Source organism: Cucumis melo, chromosome 8 (genome assembly GCF_025177605.1).
Source record: "Cucumis melo cultivar AY chromosome 8, USDA_Cmelo_AY_1.0, whole genome shotgun sequence".
NCBI lineage: Eukaryota > Viridiplantae > Streptophyta > Magnoliopsida > Cucurbitales > Cucurbitaceae > Cucumis > Cucumis melo.
In genome coordinates this window covers 1,660,256-1,687,553 of record NC_066864.1, presented here as the reverse complement: position 1 = coordinate 1,687,553, position 27,298 = coordinate 1,660,256, and the positions used below count along the sequence as shown (strand labels likewise).

The window sequence follows — 27,298 nt, the reverse complement described above, 5'->3', positions numbered from 1 at the left end:
TTTTGATTGTGTTATTTGAACGGTATTTATATAGTATGACAAGTTGCGATTTTTTTAGCATTAATAAGAATATTGCATTTCTAATGTTTTTTTCTAGTACAAGTTATTGGGGGACTTTGAACTCTATAAATTTTTTGTTCTTTGCATATACATAAGTCGGCATGTCAGTTGAGTTAAGTTATTGTTGAAAAATTTATAACATTGATCAAGAAAAATCAATAATAAAATATAACTTTAAGTTAATTGAACTATATTTATTTCGTAAGGTAGCAATTCTTGTCCAATATTTTATACTTATATTTTATTAATACAAATATGCTACACAAAGTAATGCATGTATCTTTATAGATAATAGAAATGAAAATTATTTTTTATGGTTCAAATTTTGATTGCATTATTTATATATTATTTCTTGGGCTTAATTTTTTTTTCTTCTCATTTTTTAATATTCACAACTCACAAGATGCCATGTATGAGTACACACACTAGTAAATGTGTCAAACAAAAACATTAAAGATGAATGTTAGATTTTGTTCCCAAGCATGTATGCATACATACATTTCTTCATTCTCTCTTATAGTTTTGTTGTCCAATCGACAAAACATATATATTCAAAATGAACTACCAATTAGTAATGACTAAAAATTTGTCCCAAGGAATAGAAACAAATAATATGGCCCATACCATCTTTATGTGTGTGTGTGTATATATAAAAGAGAGAATAATTGTATTGTACTGTATTATATGAACTAAAAAGAAAACATAATTATATTATAATAAACAAAAACGTGTGTTTAATTAATTATCAACTACCTCCCGAAGACTTTTTTCTTACTATAATATATAAAATTGTATATGAAAATAAAAAACTAAAAATGATATTGAATTGATAACCATATATATCCGCGCGAATCAAGGGGGTATCACCTTGGGAAGTTAAAGGGTAACGATCTTCTTAAATACCTTTTTAATTGTATCTGTTTTTATTTATTTTTTATTTTTTCTAGTTCTAATAAACCATTAAACTATTAATCAATTAGAAGGGGAAAATGAAAAGGCAGTGGTCAATATAAAAACGAAAACCAAGCTTCTTCTAACATGAAAGAATTCATGTTTTTGTATTGGGATTAATGAATTTTTTTTTTTTTTAAATCAATAGAGATGGCTATACATTCTTAATTCAAAAAGAGGGTTGGAAATATCATTCTCTAAACTAAATTAGTACAGCTTCGTACGTAAACAAAATGTGTACCCTAACTTATTGAAAAATGTGACACTTCGATCTTATTATTTACAATGTTTTGTTTGTTTGTTTTTGAGATGGATTTGATATAATATATAGTTTTTGACACTGATTAATTTATTTCTTCGATGAAATTGGAATTGATACAAGAGAATGTATTTGTATCGAATTTTTATAAACATTTTTTTTTTTTATATTTATAAACTTTTCAGTTAAATATTTAAGAAGTGGGTTTAAAGGTAATCTAAATTCTTGAATTATTTTTTCTAATTTTATTACTCAACGAAAATAAACTAAAATTAATAAACAATTGATTAATTAAAACTTCTAAGTTGTTGGTTTAAGACACATATATTAAATCGATACATATCTCTATTCAAAAGTCAAAAGTTGCAATAAAAGTATTTTTAATGATTTATCTTCTCAATCAACTAGGAATTGTAATCTGAAAATAACAAACATACATCATAATAATTAAAATACTGAAAATAAAAATAGTAGAATAGTTTCATCGTTCATCCAAACATAACAAAATAATATAATATTCATTTAAGTTTAAAGGAACATATATAAAGACTAGTAGATGGGTTCGTTTTTTTGTTTTGTGTTATTCGCCTACCATCAACTAGTGGGCTACCACCCATTAGTCCAAACACGGTCCAAATAGTTCGATGGGCCATGATACGGCCCAACCCAATCCCTTTGGGCTCATCACTATCAAAGAACCCAAATTCTTTTTTTTTTTTCCTTTTAAATTAGAGTAATAATTAGGTACAACATAAAAGTAAATTTTTCGATCAAAACAAAACCTTCTAATAAGTTTCTCTTACATGGAGAGTTTTTAGATGGAGTGAAAATACCTCCACAATTCTTACAAATGGGAACATATATATATATATATAACAAAGAAATAGAAAAATTATTGAATATGGTCATCCAATAAATGTGTGATTTCAGCGTAGAAATTATTTAACCATAGGGAATAATTTTTCCATTAAAAGTGATTAGGGATGGGTTGTGAAGTTTCAAAGTAAAGCACAAGTTGTCCTTTGCTTGCGAGCCTTTTTCTTTGGTCTTGGAGGCCTCAACGCTACCTTTATTGCCGCATCAAACACATTTTTAACATTCTGCACCCAAAGAAAAAAAACACCCCAACACTCTCAAATATCTCTAGATATGATATCTTCTCTGTTATACCTTTAGTATCACTCCAAAAGGGTTCATACCATAGAGATAGTTGTCACACTTATCAAACTTTGTGTATGTAACGTTATTAAGAGCTGACTGATATCATATTAAACTTAGTAAATTACTCTCCAATATACCAGTGGTATTTAAAGATGTGGAGAGAGGAAAAACTGCCGATAGAAAAGAACAGCCAATATGGTTACAACAGAAGAACTAAACCCAATTAATATACTTCTAATATTATGGAAAAATGGTGTACCTTTTGGGTTTTGGAGCTGCATTCTATGTATGTAATTGCCCCAATCATCTTCCTCAGTTCCTCCCCCTAAAGATAAAAAACCTTGAATCCAATCCAACCCAACAACATACATAAATCTGCCTTTTTTTATCAACTCTTTTCTTTAGTTTAATTTCGTTACCTGAGCTGCTGTTATGGGAGTTGCTCCAGGATGATCAATCAAATACTCTCTGTCCTCTCGTAGATCTACAACAATTTCAATATCTTTTACTTCGTTAAAACTGTTCGTAAAACTCAAACTTTGGTCTTTTAGTGCGATGATTTTAAAAAAAGATCACTTCTTTAATTACCAAGCTTAGTTCCAACCAGAACAATGGGTACATTTGGAGCATAATGTTTAAGTTCAGGAAGCCACTGCAAAGAAAACAAAAACAAAAACAAGAATCATTACCGTGACATCCACGACATAATATTTAATATTATGTCAGAAAGAATTCAAATCACCTTCTTGAAGATGTTCTCATAACTAGCTTTGCTTATAAGAGAAAATGCCAATAGAAAAACATCAGCTCCTCTGTAGCTCAGAGGCCTCAATCTGTTGTAATCTTCCTGTCCTGTATTTCCACAACCAAATTCTTAAAAAAGACCGAAGAATTTCAAAACAAGAAAACCGTATTTACTATTTGATTAATTGAATTACCAGCAGTGTCCCATAAGCCAAGATTGACAGTGCTGCCATCGACTACTACATTGGCACTGAAGTTATCAAACACAGTCGGAACATAATCCTATCACAATACAACAAAAAGACCAAATGAAAAAATCAACACCCAAGAAGGGAAAGAAAAAAAAAACAGGTGTTGAATTCAATTGAAATTAGGGAAATTGTAAAATGGGTACCGTGGGAAAAGTGTTGCTAGTGTAAGAAATGAGCATACAAGTCTTCCCGACGGCGCCGTCGCCGACTGTGACACATTTGATAAACCTGGCTGTGCTCATAACTTAGGAAGGGGTCCTCTGTGTTTATGTTTTTGTAATGGTTGTTGTTGGTTAATAAGAAGACAGGGTTTTAAACAACATACAAATTTGTAGAAGAATGGAAGAAGACAAAAAGCAGAGAGTAAAATGTGGGGTTGGAGGTTTTGTAAGTTGGAACAAACAAACTCTAAAATCCAACCACTTGGAACAGAAAGGAAGGGAAATGATGATTGCAAAAGAGGGGAGAAGGCTTTTTAGTTTAGTTTAGTTTAGTTTTGTTTTGTTTTGATATCTGGGGGTTTTCTTTTTCTTGAAGTGGAAGGAAGATGAGATGGAATTTGGGGAAAGAGAAAGTTGCTGTTAGGTGAAGGGTGGAGTGGAGGTGGTTAATTAAGTGGGAATTGGGTAATGTATTAGAGAAGGATTAAGGGATTAATTAATTGAACAAAAAAATGAAGAATCAACATCAAAATTTCAGAAAGTAGATGTTGGAGTGAAAGGGATATAGGGATTAGTTAAAGGGTTTAGAATGGGATTTGGGGAATTGGATGTTAAAGAGTTAGGTGAAGTTCATCTGTCTGGGCTATGGAGGTTTTGGTCTTTTAGGCTCTTCCACCCACTTTCTTGTTTCTCTAAGGAATGTCCATTTGGCCTCCTCAATCACATTTTCTTTTCTCAAAGTTTGGAAATTGGAAGTTAGCGGTATTGTAACTTTGTTTCGTTTAGTTCGGAAGTAATACAAATTATATAACTTTTAAATCTCATTTCACTTAAGTTGGTTTGATTTGGTTTAGATTCAAGTTTATATTTATTAATTTGTAATCGAAATTGATGCAATCTCGATGGGTTAAATTCATTTATGATAGATTTCACTGGTAAAAAAAATTAGAATTACTTTAAACCTATTTACATAGGTAATTTTCAAAATCGTTATTCGATTGGTTTACACTAATGCTTGTAATGGAAGTAAACATTTGCGATTACCATACCATCCTTAGGATTGAAAAAAAAAAGAGAAGATTATACATTTTAAACTTATTTTGAAAACAATTGTGATTATATCCTTCACACCTTTATCATACTATTTATCGATCAAATTCATGTGTCTTTAATAGAGATTCCGATGAGAATTTATCTTGAATAATTATGAGAATTTTTGGAAAAGAAAATAGGGAGGTTCATGTATAAAGAAAAGAAAAGCGGTTCCATGAGTGACTTCAAAGGCAAGATATTATTTGTTTAGGGTATAGAGAAAATGTAAATAAACCATGTATTTAGATGATAATTAAGTAAGCAATTATAATTTTGTACTTGAAAGATGTGAAAAATATATAAGATCATAGGTGTAGTGTAAATAGTTGAAGTAGTAGAAAGAATAATTAAAGAAGTTAAAAAAAAGTTAATTAATCCAACAAAACATTTATTTTGTTGTAGAAGTCGTTTTTCACAAAGGGCCTCCTCCCTCCACGTTTTTAATCACAAATTAACAAAGCTTAATTAGTTTTAGCTTTCAACTACTTTTCAATCTTCCAGACATCCACAAGTCTATTTCCCTTTCCCTTCTTTTCAAGACACTCAAAGAACCAATTTAAGAGAGCACCACTCCTTTTAAAGTTTTAAAATTAAATTAAATTAAATTTAATAAGTAGACCCAAAATATTCATTATTTTACTGTTTTTCATAATACTATTTCCCTTTTTTAGGCATATTTTTCTCTCTCTCTCTTTTTTTTGTTTTTTTTTTTGAATGAAATGATGAAGAAATACCCAAGCCCTGTGTCCATGTTCTTTAATTTTAATTTTGTAGTGAATCATAATGCATATATCATATGGTTTAGAATTAGGAGGGGGTGGTTGTTCACTATTTGCCAAAAGGACACTCACTTTTTGCATCTATTTACATATAATATCCATTCCACTTCTCTAAAGCCATCTTCTCTCCTTTTTCTTTTTCTTTTTCTTTTTCTTTTTCTTTTAAACAAAATAAAATAATCTACAGCTTCTTTGCTTTCTTTATTATTCATTTTCACCAATCCCCCAAAAGCACCATTTTTGTTGTGTTTGCACCATCAAGCCTTAGCCTACCATGTTTTACCATCTTCTTTTATTATTATTACATCATCAAAATAATTAATATAATCCCATTGGTTAGTTAATTTAAGTTTATATAAATTTACTTTTTTTGACCGAACCTTTGTATTTTCATAATGTCTTTGTTGGCTTAGAAACATAGTAGCATGTATTTGTCGTTGAGACTCTTGTGTTCACCAACCCCTTACTTTAGTCTACTCTCACTTTTTTTTTAAGTTAACCTATGTGAAAATTCATTTGATACACTAGTATAATAACAATCTACCACACCCGATGCTTAATGTATAATAGTACATTGAGTGTATATATCTCAACTAAACACAAAAAGGATAGGTAAAGATTATACGATCTCCTATGAAATTACTTACGATCTCTTTCCTTAGGGTTGTTGAATAAGGTTATTATTTGTTATGCCTTTGTTCTAATATTCGTTTGAGGTTACCTAAAATGGTGTGAAGGTAATTTGCAACGTGCAAAATTATAGGACGCCAAATCGAGCATAATTTAATTATTTTTCAATTGGTAAATACTTATTGATTTGAAATTTGAGACCTTGACAATTTTCTTGTGGTAGGAATCACATCTTTTCGTACTACGTACCTTCTAGAATTTTAGTTTTTCTTAGGTTTGAGTCAAATTATAAACTTTGAATTTCGTCTGGAACAACTCTTATGTAATATGAAATTTATACTAATTTGCAATATTTCGAACAATACTTTTTTGTCATTATAAACTTGAAATTAAGTTTAACCAATGTGATTTTAGTTATTAGGCAGAAAAAAGAAATATATATGAGTTATGAAGGATTAGGAAAGTAGTGAGATTTGAATTAGGTCAAAGCACGTGCAATAATGGTCTTGGGACAGAATCCATTATACCTTTTCGTTGTTAATGAACGTTTAGGATTTCTTCCTCGTGTGGTTGATTTACTTTACTCTTGTCTAATTTTTCATTTCTTGATCAATACTAAAGAATGAGTCAAATGGTTAGACTGACTTAATAATTTAAAACTATAATTAATCCAAATATTAATCAGGATATCCCTCTAATTTCCAAACTTTGGTAATTAATTTTGGATAAATTATGTGCGTTGGAATACAATACAACTTATTATTGTTTCATAAATGAAAGCCCGTTAGATTTATTTTTTTCTCTAAAAAGAAAAAAAAAGAAAAAGAAAAAGAAAAAAAGGTATATACCGGAAGATATAAAAGAGAGAAGAAAAGAAAAAGGAAAAGAAAAATCGTTGTAGACGTAGTCGCTTGCTGAAGAGGCGTGTCCTCTTGCCACTCCTCATTTCCTTCGTCAAACTATTTTGTGTGAATTTCCCAAGTTGCCCCACCTCCAATTTCAAAACAAGCACATATATTTTAGGTTTTCATCAATTTAATTCTAAGTTCAAATTAACTTGTTTATTTTCTAATATAATATAATATATATGTATATATTTTATATGGTTTCGAATAGTGATGATCATCGATCAACCAAAGTCGGTTTTTTGACAAAACTGATCCCGAACCAACCATAGTCAATAAGTAAGGATTAGTTGGTTGGTTTTTGTCGGGTCATATTGGTTTAACACTTAAACGTATTTTTTGAAATTTTCGATTTGAAACATTTCGAAATCGACTCTTTCATTTTTCGACCTACTAACTTTGGTTTGGTCAGTCGGTTCGGTTTTTCTGTCTATCATGCTCACTCCTAGTTTCAATAATTTGTATATATGTTTATATTTAATTTTTATTTTTAATATACATTTTTGTAAAATTAAAACGTTAATAAGAGAATATTTGAAGAAGTAGAATGTAATAAAGAAAAAATAGAGAAGATAGGTTAGATAATAGAATGAAAGAGTAAGGGCAAAAGAGGGAGTGAAATTTAGTAGAAAAAGCAGCCAATTTGGAAAGGTAATTCAAATTGGATAGAGGTTGGAATTGTTGTGGAAAGGAAAAGGAATAAAATTGGTAAAACAAAGAAAGGCCAAACAGAGGCAAGTGGGCTTTAATTTTGTAAACCCAAATTGTGTTTTGCGTTTTTGTTTCACTCGAAATCGCCTCCAAGAACCAAACCAAACCAAAAAGAGCGATGGTTTTAGGCTCCCACACTCCCCAGGCCGGCTTGCCTTTTAATGAGAACGATTCTCAGGATATGGTCATTTACCAAGTTCTAAACTCCCCCATGTCTTCCCACTCTACCCTTCCCCCCGCCGACGACCAACCCAACGCCAACTCCTCCCGCCGCCTCAATCCCCCGGCTCGAACCATTGCCAAGAAGCATTACAGAGGGGTCCGCCAGCGCCCCTGGGGCAAATACGCTGCCGAGATACGTGACTCCACCCGACACGGCGCTCGCGTCTGGCTTGGCACCTTCGCCACCGCCGAGGAGGCTGCTTTGGCTTATGATACTGCCGCTTTCAGAATGAGAGGCCCTAAAGCCCTTCTCAATTTCCCCCCGGAGGTGGTGGCGGCGGCGGCGGCGGCGAAGACCACTACGACTTCCCCACCGTCGAAGAGGAAGCCTAACGCTGAACCTTGGGGTAGTAGCTCTAGCACCATTTCTTTGGCGACTTCAAGATCAGAATCAGATTGCAGCGCCCCTGAATAGAATTCGCTAAAATTTGTTATGTTACTTGCTAATTGCCATCCATTATTGTCTGTTTTTCTTTTCTCTCTCTCTTTTTAATTTTTATGTGTATATATATTTGACGTTTTGATTGTTAATTATGCTTTGGGAAATAGAACACAAGTAGACACAAATTTGATTGGAAATTATGGTGTTTTGGTTTGGGAAGAACGAATTCAATCAACTATATTATAGATTAAAAGTGAATGATGGTTGTCATAAAAACAACAATGAATCACGAACTGATATATGTTTTCTGAGGGATTTTGTTTCTTTTGTTTCCTTCTCTGCTGGTCTCTTTAATGACGAAACCTTGCCGTTACCAATCCCATATGTTGGAGTTTTTGGACAAGATCATATATCATAAAGAAGACAACAAGTTATCTAAATAACCACTCCCCAAATCTTGAAACTCGAACACGTCGAAATCGTCATAGAACATGTTATTGATGCTGGTCTTTCTCTTCAACATTGGCTGTTCAAATTCCATGATGTTGAAATCGAAATTGTCTTCCCATTCCCGCGTCAATCGTTTACCTGTGATTGACGAATTTCCATGGCTGCTAGAGTCATGCCCTTGAAAAGAAGAAGGCATGAGACTATTCAAATGATCATTTCTTGTTGACAAGTGGATTCCCGTAGCCTCAGTAACAGTCTCAATAGGGAAATTGAGATGCGCCTTTGGACCTCTAATTCTCAGTGCAGCTTTGTCATAAGCCAGTGCAGCTTCTTCTGCTGTGTTGAAAGTCCCAAGCCAAACTCGAGCACCTTTCCTTGACGAATCTCGAATTTCCGCTGCATATTTCCCCCATGGTCGTCTCCTCACACCACGGTAGTGTCTTGTCGCCACTACCTTTTCCGCTCGTCTTGTATTAACATTGAAACCAGAATGACTAGTTGGGGTGTTCTTCAAGTCCTCATGAACAGATTGCTCTGTATTGTTAACAGGAACAATCCCATCAAGAAGCTCCTCCCATGCTTCAGCTCCCATGGATACCCATCTTCCAAGACTCGGTAGCCTTTCGAGAACCTCCATGGATCCATTTCTATAACAAAGACTTGGTAGCTCTGTCCAAGTTTTGTTTAATCCTGAAACACTTTTTGTTGCTCCATTCCCATCCAGTCCTTTTTCACCAATATAATTCGCCCAAACATTCTCTAAGATTGCTTCAGATTGATCCTGTTGGATAGCCATTAATTCCCACATGAATTAATGAAGTAAGAGAAGAAGATAAAGCCATTGGCAATTGAGCTATATATATATAAATAATAAAGCATAATCCATGTGAAACTGATACAGCTCAGCATATGTGCAATCTCACTCCATTCCATCACAAACACAAAAGGTAACTTGCTCTTCAATCCACTAATCACCTAAATTAATGGAGAAGTAATTTGGGGTTTTTGATTATTCTAAAGCTCCTTCATTTGACTTCTGTGGTTTACATCTAATCATTGAATTAGGTTTTATCCATTTAAATTTGTTGTACCATCTCATTATACAATTGAAAAATCCCTTCTGGAACTCAAGATTCAGCTCATCATAAAACAGAGAAGCAACCCAGAAAAATAAAGCTGGATACAGTGTGTATGATGAAGATTCTAATAATTGGATGCTCGAATCCATCTAGAAAGAAAAAAAAAATGTTTGAAATATAGTGGCTCAAGTTTAAACAAGAGTCGGTGTAGAGATTTGGTTTTGACCTGTCCCTTTAGGTAGCTGAATTTGGAAGAGAATTTAAATGCTTTATGTAGCTTTGAAAAAGAGGAGCATTTGAAATTGGAAGGTGTTTGTTTTTAAAATTAATTTATACTCTTGTTTGCCATTTCGTAACAAAGGAATAAGCGAGTTGACATTATCATTGGGATTCTTAAACTCGAAGGTACAATTTCTAAAACAAAAAATGAAAAAGGAAAAACCCCTTTCAGACTCAGACATTCCTTTTTCGAAGAATTTAAAATTTGCAAGACATGTTTCTTATAATTTTCAATTACACAACACAAAATTGCTGCGCATCCATTGTGTAAACAATCTGTTGTTATGTTACGAATAATGTAATCAGCTGCTTTGATGCTCTGTAGGCTCTCATTAACAATATTACTACTATTACATTGAATACAAATTCTGTGTTCTTATGCACTTTGGATTTCATTTTCGTATCTTACATTTAAGAAAACCCTCATATAGGTTTGTGTTGGTAAACATTCACAGAAATAAAATAAGTGAAATATTGTAAATATTATGTTTCGAGGTGGATGGTTCAAACTTGAAACTCTGATACTCTGCTTATTATAAAAAGTGAAATGTTGGTAACTTTTGACATTTATGAAAACGTGAAATTGGGTGCGTTGTGAAACAAATTTCTCGAGTGTGAAGGCATCAAAAGAAGAAGAACATATAATAAAGAAATGGAATGTTGAGTTGTGAATTCAATGCACGATTAAAGAAATGAAGACAAGTTATGTAATTTGCACAACAGATTAGAAGAACACTTCTTGTTGTGGACGAACGGGTTGACTTCCACATTTGTGTTTTGGTGAACTGAACCCATACATACATTCGACGCCGCGTTGAATTTTCAAGGGAACCGTGGGCCTTCTTTGGGCTTCAACACGATTGCTTTACATGGGCTTTCACTTCTTACGGCCCAGTCCATATATTTTACCAACTGAAAAATGCACAAAGTAATTACCAAGGGTTAACGATTCGATAAAAGTAATTTAGTATATAGCAGCATTTAGAAAAGTATTGGATGCATAGTAAAGTCTATTGGTGATAGATTTTTATTGTTGATACTCTTATGGTTTATCAGTGATAGACCAATATTTACGACATAGTCTATCAGTTATAAACTTTGACATAGTTTGCTATATTTAAATTTTAAAATAATATTTACAATTAATTGTTATATTTACAATTACTCCAAAACCAAAATTTTACCAATAGTTAAGACAACTTTGCACACATTTAAAATATAGAAATGCATAAACTTGTGAATTTGGGTCGATGGGACCAACACTATTATGTTTTAACTTTTCAAATTTGGTACCGATTTAAAAAACACTCTTAAAATGTACGCAACAAAAAATAAAAATCAACCATTAGTGGTAATGATGTTTATATAAGCTTAAATAAAAAGAAAAGAACGAGCCTAAGAGTTTTGTGTTGTTCTACCTCCACACACATAGTTGTTCTGAAAAAAAGGTTGCATGTGCTTGAACATGTCCATGCTATTTTTTCCTTCTCTAAAAGGGTAATGAAACTAGAATGTTACCCAGCAAAATATGATGCCATTAGTGTCCAATTTAATTCATGAATATGACTTGCAAATGCACCATTTGTTATTTATGATTGTCAACTAACTTGTTTAAAACTCTCTTATTTTGAACGGTAAAGATAGCCGAAAACGTTTACATATGTAACAAATTTTTATAATTTATCATCTATCTACCAATTTGTTATTATAAATTTTGAAATTTTGTTATATTCGTAAATAATTTTTTTTATTTATTTTGTTATATTCGAAGATATTTGTTTTTTTATTTTATTTTTTATAAAGAACAGTTTAAAGTTTATATGTGAATTCAAATGTGTATTATAAATAATAAAAATTAGTTTAGTTGTAAATATAGTAATTAGGGTTCAAAATATTAGAATACATGATAATAATTTTAAAAAATATGTCAAAGTCTATCATATATGTCACTTATAGAAAATCTATTATCGATAAATTTTGCAATATTTACAATTTTTAAAAAATATTGTATAGATTATGACTTTAGTAAAAATTACAATGTTAAATTTGGTTTGTTATAATTACATCCACAAGATTTTAATTAGGCGAATTAGCAGTGTGTATTTTGTTATTTGTTGTAATCAATAACCTAATCCGTACGCTGATCTTGACATTGGAGGACCTAAGCTTAGGTTAGGAACTCAGAGAAGCTCTATCCCATGGTTTGTGGTTATCCATGAGAGAATTTTTTTTATATTGGGTGTTGTCTTGATTGAACCAAATTTTTTTTTATTAGTTTAAAAATAGAAGCATGGGAATACAATTAATTAATAATATAGTATGTAAGAGAACAGTCGAAGATTATCATTGAGCATTTAATAGTGGAAAAAACTATTAAGGGATCCATATAGGTGTAGAGAATTCAATTCTCAACCAACCAACCCCATTCACAAACTTGAGGTGGTCCGTTTGGGACCTAAGAATTCGAAGGAAAACTCTAGATTTTGAATAATGTATTTACAGATGGGAATAAATCAAAATTAAACCCACGAAATTTATATTAACCTACAAAAAATAATAATAATAAATTATATAGAAAAAGAAAAACTATATTATATTATTAGTGTATTGAATTAAGCCTTTGTTAGATAACTATATATTTGTTATATACACACACGTACGTATAAAAGATTAGTAGTTTGATCAATTTTTACCGCATAAATGTTGGACTGAATTTTTGAAAAAAAAACTACGACATAAATATGAGGTATATGAACTTTCGATCTCCAATATCAAGGAAATGATACTTTATTTTTTAAATCGGAAACAAGAATATCAAAATTATGGAAATATAAATATATGACGCATCTTTAGATGACGAATTTTGTTTAATGGTTTCTAAAAAAAAATTGTATTGTAGGAAAATTTCTACAATTTTGTATGAATATTTATGTTTAGATCGAAATTTATGTTCATTTTCTTGGAAAATTTCAACTATGATTTCCATATTTCGAAGAAATACTTGAATTCTTTAGTCATATTTCGAAAACAAATATGTTTTCAAAACTACTTTTTTCTAATTTTTGCTTTATATGACATGTTTCTTTTGCAAAATTTCTACACGAGCAAATTTTAAATAAGATGTAATGTCCAGCGTAAAGTTCTAAATCAACAAAATGACCTATTCATTTCATGTGATTTTGACCCCAAAAAACAAAGTAGGTAACAGTTTGAATACTTAATTTTATCATAGCCTAATTTCTATTCAAGTACAGTGCTATCAAATTTATCCTAAAAGTAATACCAATTGAAATTCTTTACTCAGTTCCACCAATTGAAGTAGAAAAAGAAGGAAGGAAAATCCGGCCTAATAGTGTTAGTTCTTTTTTAGAGAGAGAGAGCCTAATAATTTTTTATGAAGAAGTAAGCCATATTGTAAACCCCATGACACAGCTCTACCGATCATATTATCAATAATTAATATTACTTGGGATAAAGAAAACCGCAGATTTTGATGATGAGTACTCAGGTACTATAAATTATCCAACCAAACCATCACCGTTTCTGTCGATGAACATTAAAATCCAAACACAGCTCAACATCATTACTCTCTCTTTTGTTATTTCCAATTCCTGACCTTCGCCCACACGTAAAATATGTTGTCGTCGTCGTCGTCATCTATGACACTTAACCTTCTGGATTGCTTTTTCGTCGTACTAATTCAACTGTTCTTCCTTTCCCATGGTCGCCCCTTGTCGACGGAGCATCAACATTATTCCTCGTCGACGTCATCGTTGAACACTATTTTAGTTTTTGGAGACTCCACGGTTGATCCTGGTAATAACAACTACATTCCTACTCTGTTTCGGAGCAACTTTCCTCCTTATGGAAGGGATTTTCTCGACCACCAACCCACCGGAAGGTTCACCAACGGCCGCCTCACCACTGACTATATCGGTAATTTTAACTCTCTACCACAATTTAAAATGTATTCAAATTTCTTCCCTTCTTTATATCTACTTTTTCCAAAGATTAATTATTTTGAATTTAATTTTGTGATGTGTTATTGTTTTGTTTGAGCAGCTTCATATGCGGGTATCAAGGAGTATGTTCCTCCATATTTAGACCCAAATCTTGAGATGAAGGAGCTGTTGAGTGGTGTCAGTTTTGCTTCCGCTGGTTCTGGATTCGACCCACTTACTTCTACCATTACCGTACGTAATTTCTTCTTTCATCCTTTTTCTTTTCAATTTTCCACACAATAATATATAATGTTCTACAGATAAAAAAGAATAAATCCATATAATTTGGATTATTATAATGAAAATGTCACACCTAATTTCAACTCAATCATAATTTATCACGTGTCAAATTTAATTTTTATTAATACTTTTAAATCTCTTTTTCACTATGTAATTAATTAAAATGGATTGTTTTCAAAAACTTGAATTCATTCTCTATACATCATAGGCTGTACCCAGTGAAATATAGTCGCATGTTAATTAGACTTTTTAAAAATCACGGTTGGTTGGGATGTACAAAAGTATTAAAGGGTTGTTGTTTTCTTTTTTTTCATCTTTGGCAGAATGTAATTTCAATGAGCTCTCAATTGGAATTATTGAAAGAGTACAAGAAACAGATAGAGTCGGGGATTGGAAAGAACAGAACGGAAGCACACATGAAGAAGGCAGTATATGTAGTTAGTGCAGGAACAAATGACTTTGTAGTCAACTATTTTCTTCTTCCATTTCGACGCAAAACTTACTCTCTTTCTTCTTACCAACACTTCATTATTCAACTTCTCCTCCACTTCCTTCAGGTTTATTTCTCTCTTTTTAACCTCACCGTTTTCATCCCTTTTTAAATTTACCCTAAATCCTTAATTTCTCGTTTTACATTTCCACAAAAAAAAAAAAAAAAAAAAAAAAAAAAGAAGAAGAAGTAGGTTTGTATAACCCAAAATTTTAATAAATAAGTGGACCTCACATAATTTTTTTTTAATTAAAAGAAAAGTGTATCTAAAGGTGGGGGAAAATTAAAGTAGAGTTGGTGTGTCTATATATCTTGATCATAATTCATCACCCCCGCTTGCTACAATAAGATAAACCCATTTTGTTTCGTCCCCATTTGAGAGATTGTGTGTTTGAATTTGGTATATAAAACCTACCCTTTTAGAATCAGAACTTTTACCTACCATTTTCATACACACCTTATCACAAGTCATTCCTATTTTGTGCATTTGGATGAAGTTTCCATACAACTAACCATATTTATTTAGTTTGTGGTGCGATGAAAAGAATATTTAGGTGTACATTGAAATCAAAAAATTTATATTTTTTCTTTTGAAATATTTAATTTTTTAAAAGTAAATTGCGAGAGTCATAAAAATAAGTACATATACGTCACGATATCACAATTTGAACATCAAAGGAAGTACGTGTCAATGTATGTTATTGTTAAAGTATTTTTTATAAGAAAACTATATATTTTGATTCCTAGATTTTTGGATATAATTCAATTTTAAAATGATATAGTTTTATTAAGTTTTGAGTTTAGTTTAAATTTATCTATAAATTTCTAAATGTTACAATTTTAGTGGAGATTTGAACTTTGATCGAATCTTAGATTTGAACCTTTAATTTTATGCTTTTAAACTAAATTCTCACTTATTGTCCTCAATTTAAATTCTAATTTATTAATTTAAAAGGATTGAAATAATCCTAGATAACTAAATTGCACCCTTTTCAATCACTAATTATATTTAAAATTTCAATTCATAGTATTTAAAATTAGTTAATAAACAAGAATGCAAAAAATTGATAGTGGTTATTTAGTGTACAATATTTAAACGAACTTAAAATGTCAGATTTTGAAATCTAAAAAACAACAAATTAAAACTTGGCAGCTTTTCATTAAATATACATTTTCCCTATTTTTAATAATCCAATCCCTTACATTAAAAAAGAAATAATAATAATAAAGATATGTCAGTTGTTGGCCTTGGCAGCTTTTCATTAAACAATATATGTGGTAATATATAACTGAGGGAATGGGCTTTTGGGGACTGGAATTTATAGGGATTATGGGTGGAAGGTGGCAGGAAAATTGCGGTGGTTGGGCTGCCGCCGATGGGGTGCTTGCCGGCGGTCATCACGTTGAATTCCGACGACACGTTAGTCCGACGGGGTTGCGTGGAGGCATATTCCTCCGCGGCAAGAACCTTCAATCAAATCCTTCAAAAAGAATTGCAATCTATGCAGTCAAAGTTAGCCGAATCCGGCGCTAAATTTTACTACGTTGACTCTTATGCCCCACTTTCCGACATGATTGCCGGCTCTCACAAATACGGTGAGCCAATAATCAACCCTATCTACCGTTACTTTCTTCGCGTACGTACAATTGATTATTGAATATATACGATGATTGAAACCTGAACATCTCTGGGTCAGTAATTCAATTATTATCTTACTTTTTCATCTGCAACAGATTAAAAATATCATATTTACCTTTAAGATGATAAATATCTATTTGAGATTCTATCAATAACAATTTCTATCATCCATATTCCAAAAATTTTGCTTATAAATATTTTAATTTATTTTAATATTTTTAAAAATACCATCCCTTCCTGTTAACTCACAGAAAAGTTAAGAATATATATATATATATATACCCTTAAAAGTATCACAGACATCATTTATATGTCTCGTTAAATTGTTCGATAAAATTTGACTACTTGGGAATGATGAACTACATATGATCAAAATGGTTGATGTGCGATAGGGTTTGAAGAGGTTGGAAATGGATGCTGCGGGAATGGATACGTGGAAGCAGGGTTCTTATGCAATACCAAAACTGAGACGTGTCCTGATGCTTCTAAATACGTATTTTGGGATTCCATTCATCCAACCCAGAAGGCCTATTACAATTTATTTCTCGCTGCCCGTCCACTCGTCGATGCTATAATATAATATAATAACAAACCCTAATTATATATATATAACTCTCTCATTTCAAATATATAGCTTTCCATCTATTAAAAGCGAGGAATGATAAATTCACTTTGTATAAATAAAGCTTGATTGTACAAAAATACCCATGAAATGTAGACGATATTTTATTTTTTTAATATTTTGAACTCTTAAATTTTGAAATATGTTCCAATAAAAGTTATTGTCAGATATTTTCTATTTATTGAAATGATAGAATTGTGTGAGATATTAAAATCATTCCTACCATTCATTTCGACAACCACAAGATAAAATTTAACGCATTAATTGTCGCATCAGTTTATAAGAGTTAAGTCGTAGGTTTATTTTTATTTTACAAATATAACATTTACAAATATTGGTTTTTCTTTTTTGTTGTTCTAATTTTTATCTTTTTTTTTTTTTTTTTTTTGTGCAGAACTTTTACCTCAATAATATATCCATATACTTTATATTTTTTATGTATCGGTTAACTAATATGTTTTATATTTGATATATCAGTCCAAGATATATAGTAATTTATATACAATAATCGAGTTAGTTATACAATTGCTAAATACCTCACTATACCAAATGTATCTATCAAAGAACTCATACTCTCTTGTTATTACTTATGAACTTAATTTGAATCTCTATTAATTTATCTTAGAATAGTATCAATTTTATAGTTCATTAACCTATCCACTTACAATGATTGAATTCGTCATGTTTTCAAGCCATTGTAAATAATATGTTATAAACTATTAATACGTAGCCTACAATGACATCTATTATTATGCATATGTAAGCGTGTTGTTATTTTGAAGAAAAAAACAAGGAAGAGAGAAGAGTTAAATCATATAATATAATGCCATAAATTAAGTTACGTATCTTCATCTGAAAAATGCCATAAATTAAATCATATCTCAATAACTCATTCATCTGTCATATAGTTAATCAAATTGAAAATAAGATAGATGTGAATAAAATGTTTACCGTCGTGAATTAATTTGTACTCAAAAGAAAAGAAAAATGCATAAATCTGTAAAAGAAAAAAGAAGAAAAATTAACTGGATAAAATGTCATGTTGAACAGATTGAATGGCTTGGGCAGCTAAGATTTTGTACATCTTTTGGGAAGGATGAACAGCATCCCAAAACACGTAGTTTTGAGGGTCAGTGCAGGTGGGTGAGCCCTTGCATGTCTCCCCATACTCAACCAATCCCGTCCCGCAACACCCCCTTGCTGTCTCTCTTAAACCTATATAGCCCCACCAATTATTAACAAGAAAGAAATATCAGATAATATACAAACTGTAAAGACGTTTTGAGAGTTAAAGAATTTCCACATATAGTACATTCATATGTATTTAGAGTACTAGATCATAGATTGAATATATTATAACATATATAATTAGTTTGCATAAAGATGAGATTTCGTATTTAAACCATTATTCCAAGTATTAGATAACATATTCACTATATTATATTATAGAAAGAACTTGAGTTCAGCGAGTTTGCAATGCAGCCCTCTTCTACACCCAATGTTAAATTGTCACCTGGCAGTTTAGGCTTTTTAAAAATGTTATTAGAAATTATTCTTTTTCATGCTTATGTACAGATATAATTAGTTTGGTTTTGTTATGTTGTTGGAGGTGGGATAGAGAAAAATTGAGAGTGGTACCGTAGGCGGTGGGGTTTTGGACAGCGGCTTGGACGATGGCATAAGCATCTACAAAGCTGGTGAGCATACCCAAGCTTGCCTTAATGCCTGCCAATTTCAGCTTCATCTTTGCATTGAATGCGTAGGCAGCTTGGTTGAAGACTTTGGAACATGTCGTATTCTGATTGGTTATTGTTCTCACAACTGGCATGCATCCCAATGGCGGTACTCCCACAACTACTAACCTTCTAACTCCCAACCTATGCATCACCTAAAACCAAGCCCCAACATATACGATTATGTTAGTGGTACATTTAGAGCTATCTATGTACTAATTAATTCTATATACTTGTAATTCCTCGCAGGGGACCTTAATGTCCTCGTTATTTTCGAACTCCATCAGCAAAGCCACCATGCATGTTTAAAGTTGGTTATAATTATTTAGTTTTGATTATATGGTTTCTTTTTTAAAAAATTATACTTGTTAATTCACAAAAAAATTAAAAATACATTTGAATTCCAAGTTCAGAAGTTCAAATTTAAAAACTATGGCTACATTTGATTGTGTAACCATATACACATTATATATACATTGACCAATAAGTTTTCCAAGTTTTTTGTTATACGTGCACTTTCTCAACTACATTTTGGAAAACCCTAATCAAGTTATGAAAACTTATAAACAAAGTAATTTTGATTTTAGGAATTGAATGGATTAAGAAATCAGGTGAAAACAAAATTGGAAAAGTAGGATAAAATAAATATACGTTTCAAAAAGTAGAAAACTAAATCATTAGCTAAAGAATGTATCAATTTTTTGTTTTCAAAGTTTGACTTTAAAATGTATTTGTATTTTAATTATGTAATTTAAGATAAAAAAACACATGTATAAGTATTTATGAGGTTAGTTTTCTTTAAAAAGAAAACAAAAATAATATCAAACGAGGTGTCATTTCTTAAGGTTTTATTTAGTAAACTAATTGTGTACTTTTTAGAAAGTTTATATTATAAATCTTCCAACTTTTCATTCTTTTATGTCAAAACTGTACTTAAATTTTAATTTAAAACCTATCTTACAGGTTGTTCTTAATTTTCAATTTGCATAATGCATATATATATACCGAAGTCCTTAACCTTAACAAACTAATAACTTAAGTTGTATTTAAATTTCGAAACAAAATTAGGAAGGGGGCAGACGAGTGATTACCTGAACATTACGGTACATGGAAGAGACCAAGAAATTCTGGTATTGATCCAAGGTAAATTGCTTTGGTCGGAGTGGTTCCAAGAAGTAGTTTTCTAGGAAGTCATTTGTTCCCATACTGATCACAACAATGGCGTTTCTTATTATCTTCTCTGCTTTCTCACCCCCGACTTGTCGTTTTAAATGAAGCTTATAATGCATCAAATACTCCAATTGCTTTGGAAGTGACAGCACGTTCTGTAACGATACACACACACAATAAATACAGATTACTTATTAATTGAAAAAAAAAACGTATTACAGTGAGAAAAAAGAAACAATAGTGTTTTAATTTTTGGTATTTTACGGAGTAGTTGGCGGTGAGATCATCGTATCCTGAAGATGCAGAAGCAAAGCTAACGCCATGCAAAAGCTCTATTGGCTTCAATGTTCTATCAAGAAATGCTGGCACTGTCTCTCCAAACCCCAAGGCCTCAGCTGTTCAATTGAACACCACACGTTATGTCAAAATTAATGTTCAATCAAAAAATATATATACCCACGGGTAGTAAAACCCTTTCTAAATGCTTATAAACATTTAAAAAGTTAATACAAACATGTACTAAATTTACCAATAAAGTCGGTGGCAAGCCTTCCATCACAAAACCTGCCAGTAGGACGGGCATTAAAGAAGTCCTTGCCATAAGGAGGGAAATTGCTCTTCATTGTCGTGGGAAGAAAATTGTTATTCCCAGGATCAACACTTGAGTCTCCAAACACTAACAAACTTGTCACATTGTACTTCCATGCCATTTTCCTTAGTTGCTTCACATTGACGTCTCCGATAAAATCATTACTATTTTCCTTCTTCCCCTCCATCAGTGACGGACAAAAACCCAGCCCCATAAGAGTAATCAGCAACAAAAGTTTCTCCAGCTGCCTCATCGCCATCTTCGATTTAGCAGTAGTATAGGACAGTGGTTTTTGTGGAGTGAGACTTGAGTTAGGTGTTGTTTAAATAGGGAAAATGGAGCGCAATGGGAACAAGATTTGAGTAGATGAGATGAGATGTTGAGTTTTGGTATTTTTAGGTAGAGATTGGTTAAAGAGGGATTTAAGAAAGGAATTGTGTTTTTGAAAATGCTATGGTCTTTAAGTACTTAATTGGTAGAGGTTGGTCCAAAATGAGTAGGGGCAATGGCATGTGCTTAATTTGTGTGTTTGATTGAAATTTGGGCCAAATTTTCTGGCTCGTTTGTGGCAGAGCATGCATTAATTTTTAGGTGAAAAGCGGATGTGGAAAAGCAGTTGAGTGAGGCTCCATTTATTGAGGCTGCCCCCCTCCCCCTGTTTTTCTTATCTTCATAACACCGCCATTAAAATAACCACTCAATCTTAGGCCACACCCATCACTCCATTATGGGAAATATTTATATATCGTGTGTCACAATCGTATACTTTTAAAAATAGAATGAAAGCAAACCTGATTGGCATATTCATTTTTTGTTTTCTTTAGTCAAATTAGTGTTATGATTTTGTTATTCATGTTTTAGTATCTTTTATATATATATATCCCTAGACTTTAGCATTTTATTGCGTGATTTGATGATCACTCTCTAGTGATGGATTTTCTCCACGTTTCAATTTCTTTTTCTTTTGTATTTTTATATTTGAGCTCTTTTATATTTGAATTGTTATACTTTAAAAATATAGATGTGTTGACATTAATACAAGGTTGAGCAACATTTATGAAGATCAACATATAATTTGAACAAAGAAAATAATATTACATGAGCTCCAGGTTTAATCATACATTTTCTAGGTCTGTGTGCCCATGTGTCCAGTCCACATAAGTAGATGGATAATTGTCTTAGATCCCCTTCGTGGATCTGTTTAAGATGCGACTTTAAATTCTCCAATTCTAAAATTTATTTGTTGATATTTTTGGTGTATATCATAAATATTTGTGAACATTCAAGATTGGATCAACATGGTTGACAATTGGTGTGTTGTATTGGTTTTTTTTTCTTTTTTCTTTTTTATATTGATTGAACCATTTTAATTTTGGTTCTTTATTGTTGTTTGGAGCTCTGTGCCATTGTAAAGTTACAGCTTTTATGTAGAGATTATTTCTTACGAAGTTCTCAAATGAGATTATTTATAATTCATCTCCTTTGAAATTCGTATGTCAAATATATTAAATGTAACTTTAGCAACTTTAAAGTATTTATGCCGCTTTTAGCTAAACACGCATCGATAAGGTTATAACTCTCCTTTGGAAATATTTATTTTTCCTTTTTTAGATTATTGAATGGAGCTATTCATAATGTTATTCCTCTGTCGCTCATTTGAAGTCACATATAACTCTAGCAATCTCATGTTAATTTACCACATTAGAGATTGTATAGTGCTAAATCAAGTGGTACAACACAATTATATTTTCTAGTTGATATATATTCATCCGCTTTGCAAGTCAATCAAGAACCCAAAACTTTGAACTTTTTCTTATGGGACGTGTATTTTCCTATGTCGCTTTTCAATTTTATCTAAATTCAAGCTTACTCGTGGATTTTGAGTCTTGCCTTGAACAATCTCTAATAGATGTAATTTAATTTATATTCAATAAAACAAAATCAAAATAGTTGAATCTTCAACTTTATAGTCAACAATACATAAAAATTGTCAGTGGACCTATCGACTCATGTTAGGTAAATTCACTCTTAACCTAATGTTTCACAACCAATTACTTCAAAATTTTACGATTATTCAAAGGGATAGTTGCAAATTTAGCAATTATATTCAAAATAATTAAGTATATAGAAACATTTTAAAAAAATTGCAAATATAGCAAAATCTGTCAAAATCTATCGATGATAGGAGTCTATCACGGATAGACTATGTAGCAAATGTTGGTCTATCACTGATAAACCATAAGAGTCTATCAACGATAGAAGTGTATCACTGATAGATTTTGCTATATTTGCAATTTTTGTAAAATATTGCTACATACTTAATAACTATTCTAAAAATTGCTACCTATTATAATTACCCTTATTCAAACGATGAAAACATTCGGAATATGATGGGGCCATGGGCTAGGGCTAGTGGCCGGGGCTAACCCTAACCGTATGCAAATGGCGGACTCGGTCCAGCCCAATCCTTGACCCGGGCACGTTTCGGGTTTGGTACTCAAATCTCCGTTCTCCGGATTAAGTGTTCGGGCAGCCCTTTCCCGCCCGATAGTCGACGGGCCGCTCTTTCTCGCCAGCCTCGAGACGATGATGTCTATGTTGGGGTTGATGCCCTAAATCTCGTGGTCTTGTAGTTTGTAATTGTATATATAATACAAACTTTTTATTTATCTAATAAAATAAAGTGTTTTATTTTATTTGATATTTAGTTGCATTAACTCACAAAACCAATAAACTAACATCCAAGGTTATCTTCTGTAACCTAAACATGTATGTAGAGACATACAAGTGGATCATGTTTAAGTGATAACCTAAATGGTCTGTAGTAAATGGATAAGGCTGGATACCTTATCCTGGTGACACTACGAATACGGTCTGCTTTGTAGTTGTTACAATTGTTCTAAAGTGCTACAAATGATTTGATCCTAATCATTTATGTCGAGACATTAGAGCGGGGGTATTCTATACAAAGAGTTTGTATAAGACCGGACCATGAAATGAATAGTCTCTCTTATTAACACCGTTACTAGCTGAGACTACATTTCACCAGGATGACTATAGGTGACTTGACCTGAATCTTGAGTGAGTTGTGAACTCCTGCCTATGTAGGCGATCCTTTGATTTGTATGGGTGAGAGTGGCCTATGTAGCCGACTCAATATGCCTACCATTTTGGGGATTCGTCTGATTGGGGAGCTGGGAACGCAGCTACACAAGAAGGAATTCACTCCTTCTCTATAGATGGAGTAAGTAGAGAATTTGCTCTCTTAAGGGTTGATTTCAGGGCTTGAACAATGTGGCGCCACACCCTCTCTTGGCCTGAGAGGAGTTCAGTTATAGTAGGACTATAATTATTGTTCATTAGAGGAATCAATGGTACTTAAGGAGTTAGATGTAACTACAGGGGCAAAACGGTAATTTTTGGCCTAGCTGTACTTACGAGCAATTTGTGAAGGGTCATTGCACTGTTGATTGGTTATATCTAATGGACACAAAAATATATCTACAGTTAGAAGAGTGCAACTATTAGTCTTTAGTGGAATGACTAATAGTTAATGAATATAGATTAAATTTAATTAAAGAGTTTAATTAATTAATCTCATTTCATTAGAGCTTCAATCTGTAGGTCCATAAGGTCCCCTTGTTAGCTCAATAAGGATAAATGAGAATCAAATTTATTTTGGTTTAATTTGAATTGTTCAAATTGATTAAAGGGAATAAATTGTATATGATACAATTAATATAATTTATTTGATACATTATAATGTAAAGTTTTTTATGAGAGAAGTTAATATTTGAATATGATTCAAATAATAATAGTAATATGAATGAGATTCATAAATAAACTATAGGTTAAAATTGAATTCGATTCATATTAGAACTATAGATTATATGAGAGATCTAAATCATTGGTTATATTATATATGATATAATATAAAGTTTATATTATATGAGATATAATATATTTGTAATTAAATTTATATTAATTTTATGTTATATGAGATATAATATATATTAATTAAATTTATATTGATTTTATTTAATTTAATTAATATATATATATATATATATATATATTAATATATTTAAATAGAATAGAATAACTCCCTTGGGAGTTATTCTACGTGGGAAGGATGGGGAAGTTATTTGATAACTTCCCCCTCCATTGTTGAGATTTGTTTTAAAAGAAAATAAAAAGAAAGGTTTCTTTTTTAACAGCGGAACACAATCTTACGATCTCTCAGTATCCCAACAAAACAAAATTCTCTCAAAAGCTTCTTCCCTCACCAAAATTACAGAAGCCCACAACTCTCTGTGATTCTTTACTTGGAGAATAACGAGGAAGATTTTGTGGTGCCACGAAGCTTGGAAGAAGAATTGGTTCTACAAAGGTCAGTTTATTTTCACCTTTTCCATGAAAAGCATGTTTATTATTTTTCTTTGAATTTATTGGTTTCATAAATTGAATTTCACTCGCACGGGCGTTCATAAGCTTTCGCTTTAGGAATTCCATTCCTTCAATTGGTATCAGAGCCAAATCGTGCAATTGTTTTTTCAATTTTTTTTGAAACAAAATTCAAAGAAAAGGTGGGTATTTTTTCTCTGCATTGTTGTATGTGGGTTTGCAAAATAGATGTTTTCGATTTTGGCACCTTAGATTACAGTTTTTTTTTATTTTTCATTAATTTGATTGATGTAAGGGGCTGTTGTTTTGGCCATTTTAATTCTGTAATCGAGTCTGTAAGTCCATGTCGTTCGAGGCAAGTGTTGCTGGGTTGATGAACGATTTTCGGAGGCATTACGGAGTTTTTTTTTTCCAGTTCGTACAGATTCAAATCTGTACAGAGTTGCAGCAGATTTTGTTATTAAAAAAAAAAAAAAAACAAATATATTTATTATGCGCGTCTTCCAAACATCGTGGATTGCTTCCTGGTGCAGTGGCTTGTTGTCCATTTCTGTTGCAAGAGGTCGTGGCTTCGAGTTCCAGATCGTGCGGTTTTTCATTTTTTTTTGTTTCAATTAATTAAATTAATATAATTTGATTATATTAATTTGATTATTTTTTTTAGGAGTGCCAAATTCGGTCTATTTTGCTTTTAATATTTTACTGCATGTGATGTTTTATTAAACTAATTATATACATAATGTATGTCATATAGTTTAAAATCCCACCTTAGGATTATAATTATCATGCATCATACTTAAATATAAGTGTTGTATTTTAGTTGCATGATTTTCTAAGCATGCTCATGCATCATATTTAATATAATTGTTATATTATATGATAGCATGTATAATTAATATATCCATGCATCATCCTATAATTTAACATGTTGTATTATATAGTTTGATTGATGGATGTTTTTATTTTCATTGCATTAATATAATTGTTGTATTGTGTGATGAAAATGAAAATGCATTGAGCATGTCATTACTTAGAGAATATATATATTAAATGACATTAGAATTGCATGTTTATAGATTTTAATTATTTTCTTTCCTTATAAGTGTTATAAGTTTATGAATTCAGAATTAAAATCTATAATAAAGAGTTGCATGCTAACATAAGGTCACAATTAGTTTTAAATAGTTTAAAATTAATTCACCTAGACCTTAATGAATAATATTTCTAATGAGATTAGAAATAGGGTTAATCTTTTCTCGTTTTATTAGGATTAAAATGATATCAATAAAAGATTAAATTTATAAAATATTTGTCTATAAGGGACCTTTGTCTAAGGAAGGTTCTGTCTAGGCTGGGGTACTTAAGCTGACGGTAACGGAACACCCCTACCTGGGAACTGACCTGGAAGGTGAATTAGTCAAACATTTTATAAGCATGCAATACATGATTATATTTATCAAAGTGTTTGATGAACAATAATCATATATTGTTAAACTATCCAATATAAGAGTAATATTGGGCCAATTTAACAATGGACTTAGATAAATAATTAGCCGTATTTTCTAAGTTGTTTTTTTTTTAAGTAAAACACTAAGTGGGAGGAAATGAGGTATATGATACTTCATTTTTCTTTTCATGTTTCTCCTTAAACATTCACACCGTGAGACTTATGCTCGGCCTCGAGGCACCTTTGCTTGTGTCCCCCTACGGATGGTGTTTGTGTAAGTCAATAACAAGGTGAATGGAGATAGTGTTTATAGTAAGTGGGAGAGGGATGTGTGTCAACACATCCCGCGGTCTCTTTCATTAGTTTTTAGTAAATTCTCATGCTTGGCCTTGAGGCACCTTTGCTTGTGTTCCCCTACGGAAGGTGTTTGCATTAGATTTTACTCAAACTCCAGAAATGGATAAGATTTCTTTAGTTTTTGCTCCAATCGTTTTTTTTTCCCTACGGATTACTTATTGGGGCGGAACTCTAGAATCTAAAATGAAAGGTTACACTTACAAGAAATTTTTAAGTAAGTTAATCATTTCTTGACTAAACAATGATGACTAACTATTATAGGAATAAGAGTTATTCTAGTGTAATATTTAGTTGAGATTGTCTCAATTTAGTGAAGGGATAATTAATCACCCTACGGAGATTTTTATCCTACCTCACTGAAGCATCATTGCAAAATAGATATCACTTAGGATACATTAAAATTTTGCTAAATTGATTGGTTTTATATGGAAAATGCTAGTATAACTAATATAAATAAATTGTATGTTTTCAGTAATTTGATAATGACGAG

The 27,298-nt window shown here is 31.6% G+C and overlaps 5 protein-coding genes across 5 annotated transcripts; 2 read left to right on the top strand and 3 right to left on the bottom strand.

Annotated features, from left to right (window-relative positions):
* Nucleotides 1-2,032: 2,032 nt before the first annotated feature.
* Nucleotides 2,033-3,913, bottom strand: LOC103484479 (rac-like GTP-binding protein RAC13). Its single transcript, XM_008441566.3, has 7 exons — nucleotides 3,570-3,913; nucleotides 3,370-3,457; nucleotides 3,174-3,283; nucleotides 3,020-3,083; nucleotides 2,851-2,915; nucleotides 2,691-2,756; nucleotides 2,033-2,370 (listed from the first exon to the last, which is right to left on the bottom strand). Exons 1-7 carry the CDS (start codon nucleotides 3,666-3,668, stop codon nucleotides 2,269-2,271), a joined length of 594 nt encoding a protein of 197 aa, XP_008439788.1. The 5' UTR covers nucleotides 3,669-3,913; the 3' UTR covers nucleotides 2,033-2,268.
* Nucleotides 3,914-7,696: 3,783 nt separating this feature from the next.
* On the top strand, nucleotides 7,697-8,505 carry LOC103484478 (pathogenesis-related genes transcriptional activator PTI5-like). Its single transcript, XM_008441565.3, has one exon. It carries the CDS (start codon nucleotides 7,823-7,825, stop codon nucleotides 8,339-8,341), a length of 519 nt encoding a protein of 172 aa, XP_008439787.1. The 5' UTR covers nucleotides 7,697-7,822; the 3' UTR covers nucleotides 8,342-8,505.
* A 29-nt stretch (nucleotides 8,506-8,534) lies between these two features.
* LOC103484477 (ethylene-response factor C3) lies at nucleotides 8,535-10,447 on the bottom strand. The gene has a single exon (XM_008441564.3). The coding sequence runs from the start codon at nucleotides 9,564-9,566 to the stop codon at nucleotides 8,721-8,723; it is 846 nt and encodes a 281-aa protein (XP_008439786.1). The 5' UTR covers nucleotides 9,567-10,447; the 3' UTR covers nucleotides 8,535-8,720.
* A 3,147-nt stretch (nucleotides 10,448-13,594) lies between these two features.
* LOC103484476 (GDSL esterase/lipase At5g45960) lies at nucleotides 13,595-17,332 on the top strand. Its single transcript, XM_008441563.3, has 5 exons — nucleotides 13,595-14,052; nucleotides 14,179-14,309; nucleotides 14,681-14,914; nucleotides 16,173-16,443; nucleotides 16,879-17,332. Exons 1-5 carry the CDS (start codon nucleotides 13,752-13,754, stop codon nucleotides 17,064-17,066), a joined length of 1,125 nt encoding a protein of 374 aa, XP_008439785.1. The 5' UTR covers nucleotides 13,595-13,751; the 3' UTR covers nucleotides 17,067-17,332.
* A 653-nt stretch (nucleotides 17,333-17,985) lies between these two features.
* LOC103484475 (GDSL esterase/lipase At5g45950) lies at nucleotides 17,986-21,109 on the bottom strand. The gene is made up of 5 exons (XM_008441561.3): nucleotides 20,541-21,109; nucleotides 20,276-20,406; nucleotides 19,933-20,166; nucleotides 18,747-18,996; nucleotides 17,986-18,323 (listed from the first exon to the last, which is right to left on the bottom strand). The coding sequence occupies exons 1-5, from the start codon at nucleotides 20,857-20,859 to the stop codon at nucleotides 18,130-18,132; spliced, it is 1,128 nt and encodes a 375-aa protein (XP_008439783.1). The 5' UTR covers nucleotides 20,860-21,109; the 3' UTR covers nucleotides 17,986-18,129.
* Between the last annotated feature and the right edge of the window lie 6,189 nt (nucleotides 21,110-27,298).

Bases quoted from the DNA above. Each gene is read 5' to 3' on its own strand.
- LOC103484476 (XM_008441563.3), top strand. From the start codon at position 13,752: ATGTTGTCGTCGTCGTCGTCATCTATGACACTTAACCTTCTGGATTGC. The intron at 14,053-14,178 runs GTAATTTTAACT...TTGTTTGAGCAG, and splicing joins CCTCACCACTGACTATATCG to CTTCATATGCGGGTATCAAG. The intron at 14,310-14,680 runs GTACGTAATTTC...CATCTTTGGCAG, and splicing joins CACTTACTTCTACCATTACC to AATGTAATTTCAATGAGCTC.
- LOC103484475 (XM_008441561.3), bottom strand. From the start codon at position 20,859: ATGGCGATGAGGCAGCTGGAGAAACTTTTGTTGCTGATTACTCTTATG. The intron at 20,407-20,540 runs GTAAATTTAGTA...TCAATTGAACAG, and splicing joins GCTTGCCACCGACTTTATTG to CTGAGGCCTTGGGGTTTGGA. The intron at 18,324-18,746 runs GTACCACTCTCA...GGGGCTATATAG, and splicing joins CCAAAACCCCACCGCCTACG to GTTTAAGAGAGACAGCAAGG.
- LOC103484477 (XM_008441564.3), bottom strand. From the start codon at position 9,566: ATGTGGGAATTAATGGCTATCCAACAGGATCAATCTGAAGCAATCTTA.
- LOC103484478 (XM_008441565.3), top strand. From the start codon at position 7,823: ATGGTTTTAGGCTCCCACACTCCCCAGGCCGGCTTGCCTTTTAATGAG.
- LOC103484479 (XM_008441566.3), bottom strand. From the start codon at position 3,668: ATGAGCACAGCCAGGTTTATCAAATGTGTCACAGTCGGCGACGGCGCC. The intron at 2,916-3,019 runs GTAATTAAAGAA...AAATTGTTGTAG, and splicing joins TCTGGTTGGAACTAAGCTTG to ATCTACGAGAGGACAGAGAG. The intron at 2,757-2,850 runs GTAACGAAATTA...TTTTATCTTTAG, and splicing joins CTCCCATAACAGCAGCTCAG to GGGGAGGAACTGAGGAAGAT.